The 15,090-nt window shown below is 46.7% G+C and overlaps 1 protein-coding gene across 1 annotated transcript in view; it reads right to left on the reverse strand.

Annotated features, from left to right (window-relative positions):
- Window positions 1-452: 452 nt before the first annotated feature.
- Window positions 453-15,090, reverse strand: part of FAM110A (family with sequence similarity 110 member A) — a 52,863-nt gene continuing 38,225 nt past the window's right edge. Inside the window, exon 2 of the mRNA XM_087888982.1 lies at window positions 453-2,433. Coding sequence (XP_087745108.1) covers window positions 950-2,029 — 1,080 coding nt within the window. The 5' untranslated portion in view covers window positions 2,030-2,433 and the 3' untranslated portion in view covers window positions 453-949. The remainder of the gene's footprint in view (window positions 2,434-15,090) is intronic.

Below are 15,090 nucleotides of genomic sequence, written 5' to 3' on the forward strand. Positions count from 1 at the left end.
CGGAGAACGAGGCGGATTCCTCTCTTGGAAAATTTCGAATGGGTGAAGGACGTCTGAGTTATATTTATTTCAGTAAATAATAAACAATAGAAGAGTGGATTTGTACCTCAGGGATGAACGGTGGAGTCCTTGGTGCTCTCTTAGGTTGTGAGTTCTAGTCCTGCCTTAGGCCGCGCACAAAACCCACTCCCTTCTAACATTGATGATGTCGCCTAGTTGGGTGATGAGATGGTTGCAAGAAAACCATCAACCTCAGAGAGCCCCCAAGGACCCCAAAATGGCCATTGTCCCCCTCCTCCTCTCCGCAAACCCCACTCCCTTCTAGCACTGATGATGTTCCCTAGTTGGGTCACGAAACGTCTGCAAGAAAACAGCCAAGCTCAGAGAGTACCAAGGACCCCACAGTCCTCCTCCTCCTCTTTCTCCTTCTTCTTTTCCTCCCCCCTCCTCCTCTCCGCAAACCCCACTCCCTTCTAGCACTGATGATGTTCCTTAGTTGGGTCACGAAACGTCTGCAAGAAAACAGCCAAGCTCAGAGACCACCAAGGACCCGACAGTAAACAACAGCCTTATCAAGGAACCACAAAGAACACTTCCCCACCGATACAGACAGGACAAGTCACTTGTTTATAAACAGAGAGCAAAAAAACCCCCCTCCCATCTAGCAAGGATGACGTTACCAAGTTGGGTCATGAAATGTCTGCAAGCAAAACAGCCAAGCTCGGACAGCACCAAGGGCCCTACAGTGTTCTCCTCAAGCTTGGATGGGGAACAGAGTGCAAGCAATCCGTGCACGATTCCAAAACGCTCGTGGTGGAAAAGATTTGAAGGTTAATGTGACGAGTCCTGGAGACGACGAGTTGCAAACAGAAATAAAGAGCCTCGGGCAATGTTGAGGGGCTCGAACCTCGTCGTTGGAGTTCCCACCCGCCCCCCTCACCGACGGCTGCTATACGTTGGATACCTTCTGCGCCTCTTTGGCCTGTCGGAGTCCATAAAGCCACTTAATGACCCGAGCATTGCGTTCGATGATGGAGATCCCGTACGGCATGCGTTCGGCTTGCCTGTCCTCTACGGTGACGGTGCTGCGTCGGGAGTGGGTCCCCACCGAACTGCTGGTGCTGACGCTGTGGAACTTGACGGACACAATATCCGAGCTGGCTCGAGTGAACCTCTCCATCTCCATGTCTCCGACGTCCTCGGGATCCAAACCGCAATAGTTGAAGAAGCGTTCCAAGTCGGCCGTCGCCCGCGAATATCGGTCGCTCAAGTCCGATTTGGACCGGTGTAACAAGGTCTGGCGTTTGGCGCTATCGGTCCGCGGCTCTCCCCTCGGGCTTGGGCAGCTGAGAGGGGTGGCAGGCAGGTTTTTGGGGGGCGCTGGGGGAGCAGGGAGCGGAGACAGTTGGATAGCGGGGGTACCTCTGGCCGGCGACACACCGCAGGGCCGGACGTCCACTCGGCGGACGGCTACAGTGCTGGATGGCTTGGAAGACACCGAACTTTGCGAGAGTTTGCTCATGTCAGTCATGGGCTTCTTCTTAGGGGTGGAAGGGAGGTTGTCCAGATTCCGGCTATGGACCTTGGATATCCACGGGCTGTCCGAAGGGCTCAGCTCCGGTTTGGGGAAGGCAAGGGGGCTGTCGCAAAAATTGATCAAGTTATTGAGGATTTCCAAGTTGAGGGACGATTTGGCCCCACCGCCTTCTCCCCGCCGCCCCACTTGAGGGACCTTGCGGTTGGGGGTGAATATTGCCCGCCTGACCCCGGGGGTGAAGAGCGGCTGTTTGAGCAGCAATGGCCGGACGGGGTCTTGTTTGGTGGTGGCCACTTGTTGACTCTTGACGTACTTGGCTTTGTCCGCCTCCAGACGTTCCACGGCGCTGAGCTTCCGGGAGGTGCTGACCGGAGGCCGGCGAAAGTATTCGGGCCCCTTGTTGAGGATACGGAAGGGCATGGCGGAGGTGAAAGGGGCCGTGGCCGTCACGGTGCTCATGGCACGGCTGGCTTGGAGGGTCTCCACCGGCATGGCGAGCTGGCGCCGTCTGATCTCCCCCGCGAGACTTCTTGTGCGACAATCCTCAAGGGAAAGGATTCACATGCCCTGGGCTGGCTGTTGTCAAGCACTGGAGCGGTCTCTTATTGGCAGGCGGGCAGGCAGGGCAGCTTTCCCAGACAGATGACAGCCTGCGGAGAAGAGAAGGCAGAGAGATCGGCAGCTCCCAGTCACTGCTGGCAGGCAGGGCAGCTTTCCCAGACGGACGACAGCCTGCGGAGAAGAGAAGGCAGAGAGATCGGCAGCTCCCAGTCACTGCTGGCGGGCAGGGCAGCTTTCCCAGACGGATGACAGCCTGCGGAGAAGAGAAGGCAGAGAGATCGGCAGCTCCCAGTCTCTGCTGGCGGGCAGGGCAGCTTTCCCAGACGGACGACAGCCTGCGGAGAAGAGAAGGCAGAGAGATCGGCAGCTCCCAGTCTCTGCTGGAGGGCAGGGCAGCTTTCCCAGACGGACGGGCAGCCTGCGGAGAGGAGAAAGCAAAGAGATCAGGGCTCTCTCTCTCCTAGCACAGCCTCAGCTCTGCTTGCAGCTTTCCAGACGGACGGCAGCCTGCAAAGGAGAGAAAGCAGAGAGATGGGCAGCTCCCAGTCTCTGCTAGCAAGCAGGGCAGCTTTCCCAGACGGAGGGCAGCCTGCAAAGGAGAGAAGGCACGGAGATCTGAGCTCGCTCTCTCCCTCGCCTCGCCCGGGCAGCGTCCGCAAGACAAAGGCAGCAACAGCAGCTGAGCGGCGGGTTGCCTATTTCAAGGGGAAGACCCCGCCCACCCCTCTCCGCGGGGGTCCGCCCGGCCAGCCAATCAGCAGCGGCGGGGACACTTCGAATGCCAGCTCCGACCTATCACGAGGAGGCGGAGGAAGCTCCCGCGGGGGCGGGGGAGAATAGATTCAGTGAATGAAAAAGAGCCCCCCCGCGGGAGCAAGAGCGGAGAAAAAGGGAGCGAGGTTCTCCGTCTGGTCCGCCCGCCGGGGGAGGAAGAAGAGGAGGGAGGAGGGGGGATCTCCCCCTCCCCTTGCTCTTGTCCTCCTTCTGGTCCTCCTCCTCCTCCTCCTCCCTCTCTCTCCAAGCCCTGACATCACCTGCGCTCTTCCCACAATGTTACTCACCTGGAGTGCGTTCACACGAAACCCCAAACCCGCTTCCCGGTGTGTATGTGTGTTTGTGCGTGTATGGGTCATCAGGGGTCTTTCTCTCTCTCCCCCCCCATCATAAAAAAAGGAATCAACGGGATTCCCATGATCCCTGCTTAAGGCATGCTCCCCCCCCCACCCCGCTCATCATCCCGGTTTATCGACGGCGAACCTGAGTCACGCGTGTCGTGTGAACGGCCCCTTCCTCCCGCTCCATAGGGAAAGGAGCGAGGGTTCGGATGGGAATCCGCCTTCCTCCCCTTCCTCGTCCCGGGTCTGGTTTCCACACACACCCCTCCCCAAAGGCAGGAGGCGGGGAGGAAGAGACCAGATTAATAACAAAAAATGGAAGGGACTTTGGAGGTCATCTAGTCCAACCCGGGCCCTGCCCAAGCAGGAGACACTACCACGCCATTTCTGACAGATGTCAGTCCGGTCTCTTCTTGAAAGTTTAACAGATTAACAGAGTTGGAAGGGACCTTAGAGGGCATCTAGTCCAACCCGGCCCCGCCCAAGCAGGAGACACTACCACGCCATTTCTGACAGATGTCAATCTAGTCTCTTCTTGAAAGTTTAACAGATTAACAGAGTTGGAAGGGACCTTAGAGGGCATCTAGTCCAACCCGGGCCCCGCCCAAGCAGGAGACACTACCACGCCATTTCTGACAGATGTCAGTCCGGTCTCTTCTTGAAAGTTTAACAGATTAACAGAGTTGGAAGGGACCTTAGAGGGCATCTAGTCCAACCCGGGCCCCGCCCAAGCAGGAGACACTACCACGCCATTTCTGACAGATGTCAATCCAGTCTCTTCTTGAAAGTTTAACAGATTAACAGAGTTGGAAGGGACCTTAGAGGGCATCTAGTCCAACCCGGCCCCGCCCAAGCAGGAGACACTACCACGCCATTTCTGACAGATGTCAGTCCGGTCTCTTCTTGAAAGTTTAACAGATTAACAGAGTTGGAAGGGATCTTGGAGGGCATCTAGTCCAACCCGGCCCTGCCCAAGCAGGAGACTCTACCACACCATTTCTGACAGATGTCAATCCAGCCTCTTCTTGAAAGCTTTAGCCTAGATTTAACAGAGTTGGAAGGGACCTTGGAGGGCATCTAGTCCAACCCCACCTATCTACCCCCTCCAAGCAGGAGACCTTACTACAACATTTCTGGAAAGGCCACTCGCTTCTTCGTCGCCCGGCGGAGAGGTGGGGGGAGGGATTTCCACACACCCCTTCCGGATTTTGGGTTGGGAGTTGGAGCTCATTCTCAGGACGGGGGTGGGGGGTGGGAGTGGGGGAGGGAAAGGGGGCACGAAAAAGCCTTTGGGGGATGGGAGCCTCTCTTAAGAATGGATGTTCCCGTGTCTCATTTCAACGACACAGACTCTGGAGTTAGTTAGTTAGTTAGTTAGTTAGTTAGTTAGTTAGTTAGTTAGTTAGTTAGTTATTTGTTCGATTTATATATGCCGCCCTTCATACTTTTGTATATACCTGCTTAGTAGGGCTTTTGCCCCCCCCCCAAGCGGTGTTCTTTTTTTTATACAAAGTCAGCTTATTGCCCCCACAATCCGGGTCCTCATTTTACCTACCTCGGAAGGATGGAAGGCTGAGTCAACCTTGACCCTGGTGAGATTCGAACTCGCAGTAATTGCAGGCAGCTGGTAGCTATTTAACAGTGCTTTAGTCTGCTGCGCCACCAAGGCTCTTTTTTTTGAGTTGAGGCTTAGCTGGGGTTCAGTCCCCTTCATTAGGCAAAAGCTGGTCTGCGTTTTTTTATTTCGTGATATCCTGCCATTTTTAAAAGCTATTATTTAATAAATAACTCAAGGAGGCGAACAAACTAGCACTTTTTCCTCCTCCTGCTTTATCCCCATAACAACAGCAACCCTGTGGGGTAGGCTGGGCTGAGAGAGAGAGTCTGGTGGTCCCAGACCACCTAGCTGTCTTTCATGTTTAAGGCAGGATTAGAACTCGCCGTCTCCTGGTGACTGGGCCAAAAGTCACCCGGCCAGTTTCTGTGCCTATGGCACAACTAGAACTCACTGTCTCCTGGTGATTGGTTCAATGTCACTAGGCAGACTTTTGTGCCGAAGGGGGGAGCAGAATTCTTATTCTCATTCATTCCCTCGCTCTCTCTCTCTCCCTCTCTTCCCCCTCTCTTTCCCTCTCCCTCTCTCCCTTCCTCCCTCACCCCCTCTCTATCTTTCTCTCTATCATGCCTGTCTGTCTGTCTGTCTATCTCTTATCTGTTGATCTATCTATCTATCTATCTATCTATCTATCTATCTATCTATCTATCTATCTATCTATCTCATCTATCTGTCTGTTGAACTATTTATCTATCTATCTATCTATCTATCTTATTTGTTGATCTATCTATCTATCTATCTATCTATCTATCTATCTATCTATCTATCTATCTATCTATCTATCTTATCTATTGATCTATCTATCTATCTATCTATCATCTATCTATCTATCTATCTATTGATCTATCTATCTATCTATCTATCATCTATCTATCTATCTATCTATCTATCTGTTGATCTATCTATCTATTTTATCTGTTGATTTATCATCTATCTATCTATCTGTTGATCTCTCTATCTCTCTATCTCTCTATCTCTCTATCTCTCTATCTCTCTATCCATCATCTGTCCATCTATCCATCTATCCATCTATCCATCCATCCATCCACCAACCCACCCACCCACCCACCCACCCATCCATCTATCCATCCATCCATCCATCCATCCATCCATCCATCCATCCATCCATCCATCCACTGGTATATCTATATCAATCATCCGTATACCTACCTACTTATCTACCTACCTATCTCTCTCTCTCTCTACCTATATTTTAAAGTCTTGAAATAATTTTCAAATTCACGTATATTCCATGTGACTTTCTCCTCCAGAGGACCGGATGGGAATCCTTCCCTCGGGTCTTTCAGCCAATTTACCTGTTTCCTGAATTAATCCCATTTCTGCATTTCCGTAATTTATTGTGCCTTAAACGAGCACTGCAGGCTCAGCCACACATACAAAATGACAAACAGACTTAGCAGGTTGTGCAATAACAGTGTTATATCACAACTGCTGTGAATCTGCTTTTGAAATGTTTCCAGGGTTGATCAGGATTTAAATATAGTCTAATCTTGCATCGTTGTTTCTAAGGCTATTGTTTCCTTTCTATGGCTAGCAATGCTTTCTGTCCGTCACTCTTGATTGGCAAATCAGATTTCCTTGGACTTCTAAGAGAAGCAACCTTGGAACAAAAGATGCCCTAAAAGGATAGATTTTAGATACGATAAAAGAAATCTAAATATACAAGCCGGTGCTATAGAAAATCAGTGCGCAACAATGATCATCGAATCGCAGTTTCCTTCTAATACCACTTTCTAATTCTCTAATCCCATTTTTCTCAATCTTAGCCACTTTTAAGGTGAGCGGACTTCAACTCCCAGAATTCCCTAGGCAGCATGGCTGACTGGGGCATTCTGGGAATTGAAGTCCACCCATCTTAAAGGGCCCAAGGTTGAAAAATATTTGTATAGACACTGGGATAAAAATAAATACATAAAAATAAAACAAATTGCCTGTGCAGAAAATGAGTTTTTCCAGCATCCCAATGAAGCCTGTAATTTGAACCTTTTAAGGAGTTTCATTTTATAGTTTTAATATAGTTTTGTATGTTTTAACTTTCCGAATGGGAACCGCCCAGAGTTGGTCATAAAACGGGCAGCAGTATAAATGTTTCAATGAAATAAAACCATACAATCTACCCAGCCAACAGAACAACAGCCTGCTTTCGCAATATGCTTGACCTGGTTATTGGATTAACCCTTTCTCTGCGTTGACACCTTAAAAGGTTGGGAAGACGATGAGTAGGTTTTCTCAGGATATTTTTATTTCTTTACACCATCTTTGCAGAGCAGCCCCGTTCTGAGACTCTGGGTGGTGGAAAACCAGGCCGGAACAAGTGATGAATAAAAAATTAATCTTGTCTAATAATATAATATAATAATAATATGATGTGATAATATAAAATAATATAATGATATAGTACAGTTAAGTATTAGTCTAGTACTAGTATTAGTATCGTGTCATATAGTATAGTATTAGTCTAGTACTAGAATTAGTATGGTACTAGTATAGTATAGTATAGTATTAGTCTAGTACTAGTATAGTGCTAGTAAAGTATACTAGTATTAGTATAGTACTAGTATAGTATTAGTGTTAGTATAGTATAGTGTTAATAGAGAATAGTGTTAATATAGTATAGTACTAGTACAGTATAGTATTAGTATAGTTTAATACATACATATATGTATGTATATAGACATATATATATGTCTTTTTCTTTTTCGTAGGCTTTTATGTGCATATTCTTTCTAGCCAGGTTCCACCTACTTCCACTTTCTAGCCAGGTTCCACCTACGTAAGCTAAGTTGTTCCACAGCCCTAGTTCTGTGAAATCTCATTCACAAGTTTCTGGGCTTTTTGTATCCTGCTGAAAAGCAACAACTCCCAAATTGCAGCACAGAGTGTATATATATATATATATATATTCTGAGGTTTTCACGGGTGTTTGTATGTAGGTCTTTGGTTATTCGGGTTTTCTCCTGCGTAAAATTGGAAGTGTCTTGGCGACGTTTCGACGAAGTCTCATTCGTCATCTTCAGGCTGGTGTTTTTGGCTTCGTGCTTCTAGGAGCAATGTGTGATCGCAGCTGTTTCTTCCTTTTAACTGCCAGTAGGGGTGTGAACTGATTGGGTGGGAGCTTGGCTGTGTTCTGATTGGGTGGAGGTGTGTTCTGATTGGTTGGGGGCTTGGCTGTGCTCTGATTGGCTGGGGGTGTGTTCTGTTTAGGTGGGGGCTTGGTTGTGCTTGGGTTAGTCTGAGTTGCAGGGGGATATTTGAGCTGGTGAGCTATGTTGCTGTTGAAACAGCTGCGATCACACATTGCTCCTAGAAGCACGAAGCCGAAAACATCAGCCTGAAGATGACGAATGAGACTTCGTCGAAACGTCGCCAAGACACTTCCAATTTTACGTGGGAGAAGACCCGAATAACCAAAGACCTACATAGATATATATCACGATACTAATACTATACTATACTAGTACTATACTATACTAGTGTATGTATGTATGTATATTTGTTTTCATAGATTTTCACTGGTATAGGTATGCAAGTCTTGGCGTATTTGGGTCTTTTCCTGTGTAAGATTGAGAATATCTTGGGACCTCATCGAAACATCTCCAAGATACTCTCAGTCTTACACGGGAAAAGACCAGAATACACCAAGACTTGCTGGATCTTTTCCCGTTTAAGACTGAGAGTATATATATATATAGTCGAGAACGATCTGTAAAATAAAATAAATCAAACAAAACAAAATAAAATAAAATTAATAAAAGCATAAAATGCCCTTCCTTCCTTCCCTTTTTTCCTCTCTCTCTCTCTCTCTCTGTCTTCCTTCCTTCCTTCCTTCTTTCTTTTTTCTTTCTTTCTTTTCTCTCTCTCCCTTTCTTTCTTTCCTTCTTTCTTTCTTCTTCCCTCCCCCTCTTCTTTCTTTTTCCTCCTTCCTTCCTTTCTTTTTCTTCCTCCCTCCCTCCCTTCTTCATGCCTACCCTTCCTTCCTTCCTTCCTTCCTTCCTTCCTTCCTTCCTTCCTTCCTTCCTCCCTCCCTCCCTCCCTCCCTCCCTCCCTCCCTCCCTCCCTCCCTCAAGATCAACACCTACAGTCAATCAGATCAAACAAGGCATTCTAGCAAATATCTGGTTTTCCTGCTGCCGTGTGAAATGCAGAGCTTTTTCAGGCTGGGCGAAATTCGGCAAGGTGGCACAACTAAGGGTATGAAAGCAACCCTCTGCAACTCATTCCTTCCTCCCTCTCTCTCTCCTGGCTTTTCCCACAGCCTCAGGTAGACTGCACTGCTCCATGGAGGCTCCCTTTCACAATTCCGCAGGCAGAAATCTGCCTAAAATCCATCCCCTTTCGGAGAAGAGCTGGAGAAGAAAGGAGTAGGGAAAAAAATATGAAAGAGGAAAGCAGAAAAAGAGCAGCCTGAGAAAAAATTGGGCAAAACGTAAGAATAAATTTGGGGGGTGGGGGGGGAAGACCCCAAAGTTTCCATCATCACCCCATTTTGCAAAACCGAAGAATTGTGTCGGCTTTGTCGCGTAAATATGGACTTCCAGAAAAGGAGGAGTTGTGTTAAATGCTAAGCCTTTGTTTAGAGTGATTTCTTTTCTTTTCCAGACAAAAAAACCTGAAGCATCGTTGGGCGATGAAACGTGAGCTGAATAATAAGAATTAAAAGTAGAAGCCCATCCCTTGAAAGAGGAGAGAATTCAGCACAGAAAAAGGCCATCTCCCGCCTTCAAGGGATGGACCCACAAAGGGTTGTGTGTCTTTTTGACCCTAGAATGCTGTTTTTTCAGCCAAAACTCTGCAGAAGTATCTCCAGTTTAATGCTTTTAAGAGTGTTTTTCAACCTTGGTCCCTTTAAGAGGGGTGGACTTCAACTCCCAGAATTCCCCAGCCAGCCATGCAGCGTTTGCCTTGGAATTCTGGGAGTTGTAGTTTTCCTCCTCCGGTAAAAGCTGTTTTTCAACCTGTGTCCCTTTAAGAAGGGTGGACTTCAACTCCCAGAATGCCCCAGTCAGCCATGCTGCCGAGGGAATTCTGGGAGTTGAAGTCCGCTCACCTTAAAAGTGTCCAAGATTGAGAAAAATGGGATTAGAGAATTAGAAAATGGTATTAGAAGGAAACTGCGATTCAATGATCATTGTTGTGCTCTGATTTTCTATAACACCGGCTTGTATATTTAGATTTCTTTTATCGTATCTAAAATCTATCCTTTTTAGGGCATCTTTCGTTCCAAGGTTGCTTCTCTTAGAAATCCAAGGAAATCTGATTTGCCAATCAAGAGTGACGGACAAAAAGCACTCCTAGCCATAGAAAGGAAACAATAGCCTTAGAAACAACAATGCAAGATTAGACTATATTTAAATCCTGTTCAACCCTGGAAACATTTCAAAAGCAGATTCACAGCAGTTGTGATATAATGGTGTTATTGCACAACCTGCTAAGTCTGTTTGTCATTTTGTGTGTGTGGCTGAGCCTGCAGTGCTCGTTTAAGGCACAATAAATTACGGAAATGCAGAAATGGGATTAATTCAGGAAACAGGTGAGTTGGCTGAAAGACCCGAGGGAAGGATTCCCATCCGGTCCTCTGGAGGAGAAAGCCACATGGAATATATGTGAATTTGAATATTATTTCAAGACTTTAAAATATAGGTAGAGAGAGAGAGAGAGATAGGTAGGTAGGTAGGTAGATAAGTAGGTAGGTAGTAGGTATATAGATGATAGATGGATGGATGGATGGATGGATGGATGGATGGATGGATGGATACATACATACATACATACATACATACATACATACATACATACATACATATATAGGAGATAGATAGGAGATGGATGGATGGATGGATGGATGGATACATACATACATAGATAGATAGATGGATGGATAGATACATACATACATAGGAAATAGATAGAAGATAGATAGATAGATATAGATAGATAGATAGATACATACATACATACATAAGAGATAGATAGATAGGAGATGGATGGATGGATGGATAGATATATACATAGATAAATAGATGGATGGATGGATGGATGGATGGATGGATGGATACATACATATATAGGAGATAGATAGATAGAAGATAGATAGATAGATAGATAGATAGATAGATAGATACATACATACATACATACATACATACATACATACATATATAGGAGATAGATAGGAGATGGATGGATGGATGGATGGATGGATAGATACATACATACATAGATAGATGGATGGATAGATACATACATACATAGGAAATAGATAGAAGATAGATAGATAGATATAGATAGATAGATACATACATACATACATACATAAGAGATAGATAGATAGGAGATGGATGGATGGATGGATAGATATATACATAGATAAATAGATGGATGGATGGATGGATGGATGGATGGATGGATGGATGGATGGATACATACATATATAGGAGATAGATAGATAGAAGATAGATAGATAGATAGATAGATAGATAGATAGATAGATAGATACATACATACATACATACATACATACATACATACATAGGAGATAGATAGATAGGAGATAGATGGATGGATGGATGGATAGATATATGGATGGATGGATGGATGGATGGATGGATGGATGGATACATACATAGGAGATAGATAGATAGGAGATGGATGGATGGATAGATCGATAGATCGATAGATAGATAGATAGATAGATAGATAGATAGATAGATAGATAGATAGATACATACGAGATAGATAGATAGGAGATGGATGGATGGATGGATGGATGGATGGATGGATAGATAGATAGATAGATAGATAGATAGATAGGTAGGTAGGTAGATACTTCAGGGGTGGACTTCAACTCCCAGAATTCCAAGGCAAAAGCTGGGCTGGGCTTTTTAAAAAAATTAATTTTCTTGATCCCATGGATGTCCTGCCAAATCTCTCTTCTAGCGCCGATGCATCTGGAAAGCATCAGGAAGGAACGTTGGCCTTGATCGGCAGGGTCAGGATTCAAATTTGATCTGGACTATAAATAACCCTAAGAACCTGTCCAATCACTTTTTGTCCCTCAAAGCTCCCATGCCGGGTGGTTGGGAGGATTTAAAAAATGCAGGGGGGGGGGGATCAACGGGCCATGTATAAAAAGAGGATAATAAAATAACAACGCAACTTAAGTCAAGGCGATGATTTATGCCTTCCTTTCCTCCCTCCTTCCTTCCTTTTCTCCCTCCCTCCCTTCTTTTCCCCATTACTCCCTTCCATCCATCCATCCATCCATCCATCCATCCATCTATCCATCCATCCATCTCCCTCCCTTCTTTCCTTCCTTCCTCCTTTCCTTCCGTCCACCTCCCTTCCTCCCTCCCTCCCTCCCATCTTTCTCCCTCCATTCCCTGCCTTCCTTTGTTCCTTCCTTCATTTTTTCTTCTTTTTCTTTCCTTCCTTCCTTTCCTTCCTCCCTCCCTCCCTTCTTTGCTTCCCATCCATCTCCCTCTTTTCTTTCTATCTTCCCTCCCTCCTCCTTCCTCCCTCCCTCCCTTCTTTTCTCCATTACTCCCTTCCTTCCTTCCATCCATCCATCCATCCATCCATCTCCCTTCTTTCTTTCCTTCCTTCCTGCTTTCCTTCCGTCCACCTCCCTCCCTTCCTCCCTCCCTCCCATCTTTCTCCCTCCATTCCCTGCCTTCCTTCGTTCCTTTCTTCATTTTTTCTTCTTTTTCTTTCCTTCCTTCCTTTCCTTCCTTCCTCCCTCCCTCCCTTCTTTGCTTCCCATCCATCTCCCTCTTTTCTTTCTATCCATCTTCCCTCCCTCCCTCATCCCTTCCTTCTTTCTTTTCCTCCCTTCCTTCCTCCCTCCCGTCTTTCTTTTCCTTCCTTCCTCCCTCACTCCCTTCTTTGCTTCCCATCCAACTCCCTCTTTTCTTTTTATCCATCTTCCCTCCCTCCTCCCTCCCTTCTTCCTTTTCCTTCTTTCCTTCCTCCTTCCCTTCTTTGCTTCCCATCCATCTCACTCTTTTTTTCTTATCCCTCCCTCCTCTCTCCTTCCCTCCCTTCTTCCTTTTCCTTCCTTCCTCCCTCCCTCCCTCCCTCCCTCTCTTTCCGCCTTTCCTCCCTCCCTCCTGCCATCCATCTCTTTCCCTTCATTGCTTCTTGTATGCTTTGAACACCCATCACTTGGAAAAAGATGAAGGGGCACACCCATTGTAACTTTTGCACCTGGGTGAATTGGCATCTGGCTAATGGCTCAGCCACGAATCCTTGACAAGACCTCCAGGCTACAACTTGGCACCCCAGAGAACTGCTACTAGTTACTACCTCAATGCACCAAGGAGCAAACTCCGTGTAATAGCATCGAAGAGGCCTGGGGCTGGATCAGGCCTTCAGCCCATCTAGTCTGGAGTTCTGAACCATCCAGGGGCCGGGTGGAAATCCTGGGCATAGGATACAGGTTACAGAATAATGGAGTTGGAAGGGACCTTGTAGGTCATCTAGTCCAACCCTCTGCCCAAGCAGGAGACCCGAGACCAGTGTTTCTCGATCTTGGTAGCTTGAAGATGGGTGGACTTCAACTCCCAGAATCCCCCAGCCAGCAGCGCTTTTTCTTTCTTTCTTCCTTCCTTCCTTGCTTGCTTTCCTTGCTTTCCTTCCTTCTTTCCTCTTTCTCTCCCTCCTTCCCTCTTTCCTTTCCTTTCCTTCCTTCCTTTCTTCCTTCCTTGCTTTCCTTCCTTCTTTCCTCCTTCTCTCTCTCCCTCCCTCCTTCCTTCTCTCCTTCCCTTTCTTTCTTTCCTTCTTTCTTTCTCTCCCTCGCATTCCTTCTTTCTTTCCTCCTTCCTCCCTCCCCTTCCTTCCTTCCTCCTTCCCTCCCTCCCTCCCTTTTTCTTTCTTCCTTCCTTCCTTGCTTTCCTTCCTTCTTTCCTCCTTCTCTCCCTCCCTCCTTCCTTCTCTCCTTCCATTTATTTATTTATTTATTTATTTATTTAATTAATTAATTAATTAATTTTTATACCGCCCTTCTCCCGAAGGACTCAGGGCGGTGAACAGATAAAATAACATACATATAAAATGTGAATATAAGATGATTAAGCCAATTTGGTTCATTGGTTAAGAATCTTCAGCAACCTTCTCTTTCTTTCTTTCTTTCTTTCTTTCTTTCTTTCTTTCTTTCTCTCTTTTCCTTCTTTCCTACTTTTCTTTTTTCCTCCCTCCCTCCCTCTCCCTTTCTTTCTTTCTTTCTTTCTTTCTTTCCTTCCTTCCTTCCTTCCTCCCTTCCTCCCTCCTCCTTCCTTCCTTCCCTTCCCTTCCCCTCCTCTCCTTTCCTCTCCCCTCCCCTCCCATTCCCTTTCCTTCCTTTTCTCTTTCCTTTTCTTGTTTTCTTGTTTTCTTTCTTTCTTTTTCTTTCTTTCTTTCTCTCTCTCTCTTTTCCTTCCTTCCTTCCTTCTTTTCTTTCTTTCTTTCTTTTCCCTCCCTCCCTCCCTCTTTCTTTCTTTTTTTCTTTCTTTCTCTTTCCTTCCTTCCTCCCTCTTCCTTCCTTCCCTTCCCTTCTCCCCTCCTCTTCCTTTCCTTTCCTGTCCTCTTTCCTTTCTTTTTTTTTCTTTCTTTTTGCATTAAAAAAAAGGACCCCGGGGCTGCTAGGGCAATGCAAACACCTTTGCCCGTTCAGCCTGGCATAAACTGAGGACTTCAACGGAGGAAGAATGTGCCCCAGTCATCAGTTCAAGAGTTAGAAAAGGCAGCCAGTGAAACGGCCTCGGGGGCAGCGGGAGAAACACGTAGGCACATTGCCATCTTCCACCCCGACAGTCGAACGGAGTCGGGAAGTGTTTACGCCAGGTCACGCCACACTGGCTGAATCATTCCCACAAGCCTGGGTTTAGGATCCGCCCGGCCCTTGACTGGGCTGGTGGGAAACTGAGTCAGCTGAATCACCCCTGGAATTCTGACAGCCTAGGAGTTAGAAAAGAGTATTTGTAGCTCAGGATTGAATGCTGGTGGGGTCCTTGGTGCTCTCAGAGGTGGGTTGGAGACGTTTCATGACCCAACTAGGTAGCATCATCAGTGCTAGCTAGAAGGGAGTGGGGTTTGGGGGAGGGAGGTGGAGGTGGAAGTGGAGGAGGAAGGAGGAGGAGGAAGAGGAAGAAGAAGAAGAGGAGGAAGTGGAGGAGGAGGAAGAGGAAGAAGAGAAGAGGAAGAGGAGGAGGAGAAAGAAGAAGAGGCGGAAGAGGAGGAAGAGGAAGAAGAAGAAGAAGAGAAGAGGA

The sequence above is a fragment of the Pantherophis guttatus genome, chromosome 3 (genome assembly GCF_059756535.1).
Source record: "Pantherophis guttatus breed Tessera chromosome 3, ASM5975653v1, whole genome shotgun sequence".
Lineage (NCBI taxonomy): Eukaryota > Metazoa > Chordata > Lepidosauria > Squamata > Colubridae > Pantherophis > Pantherophis guttatus.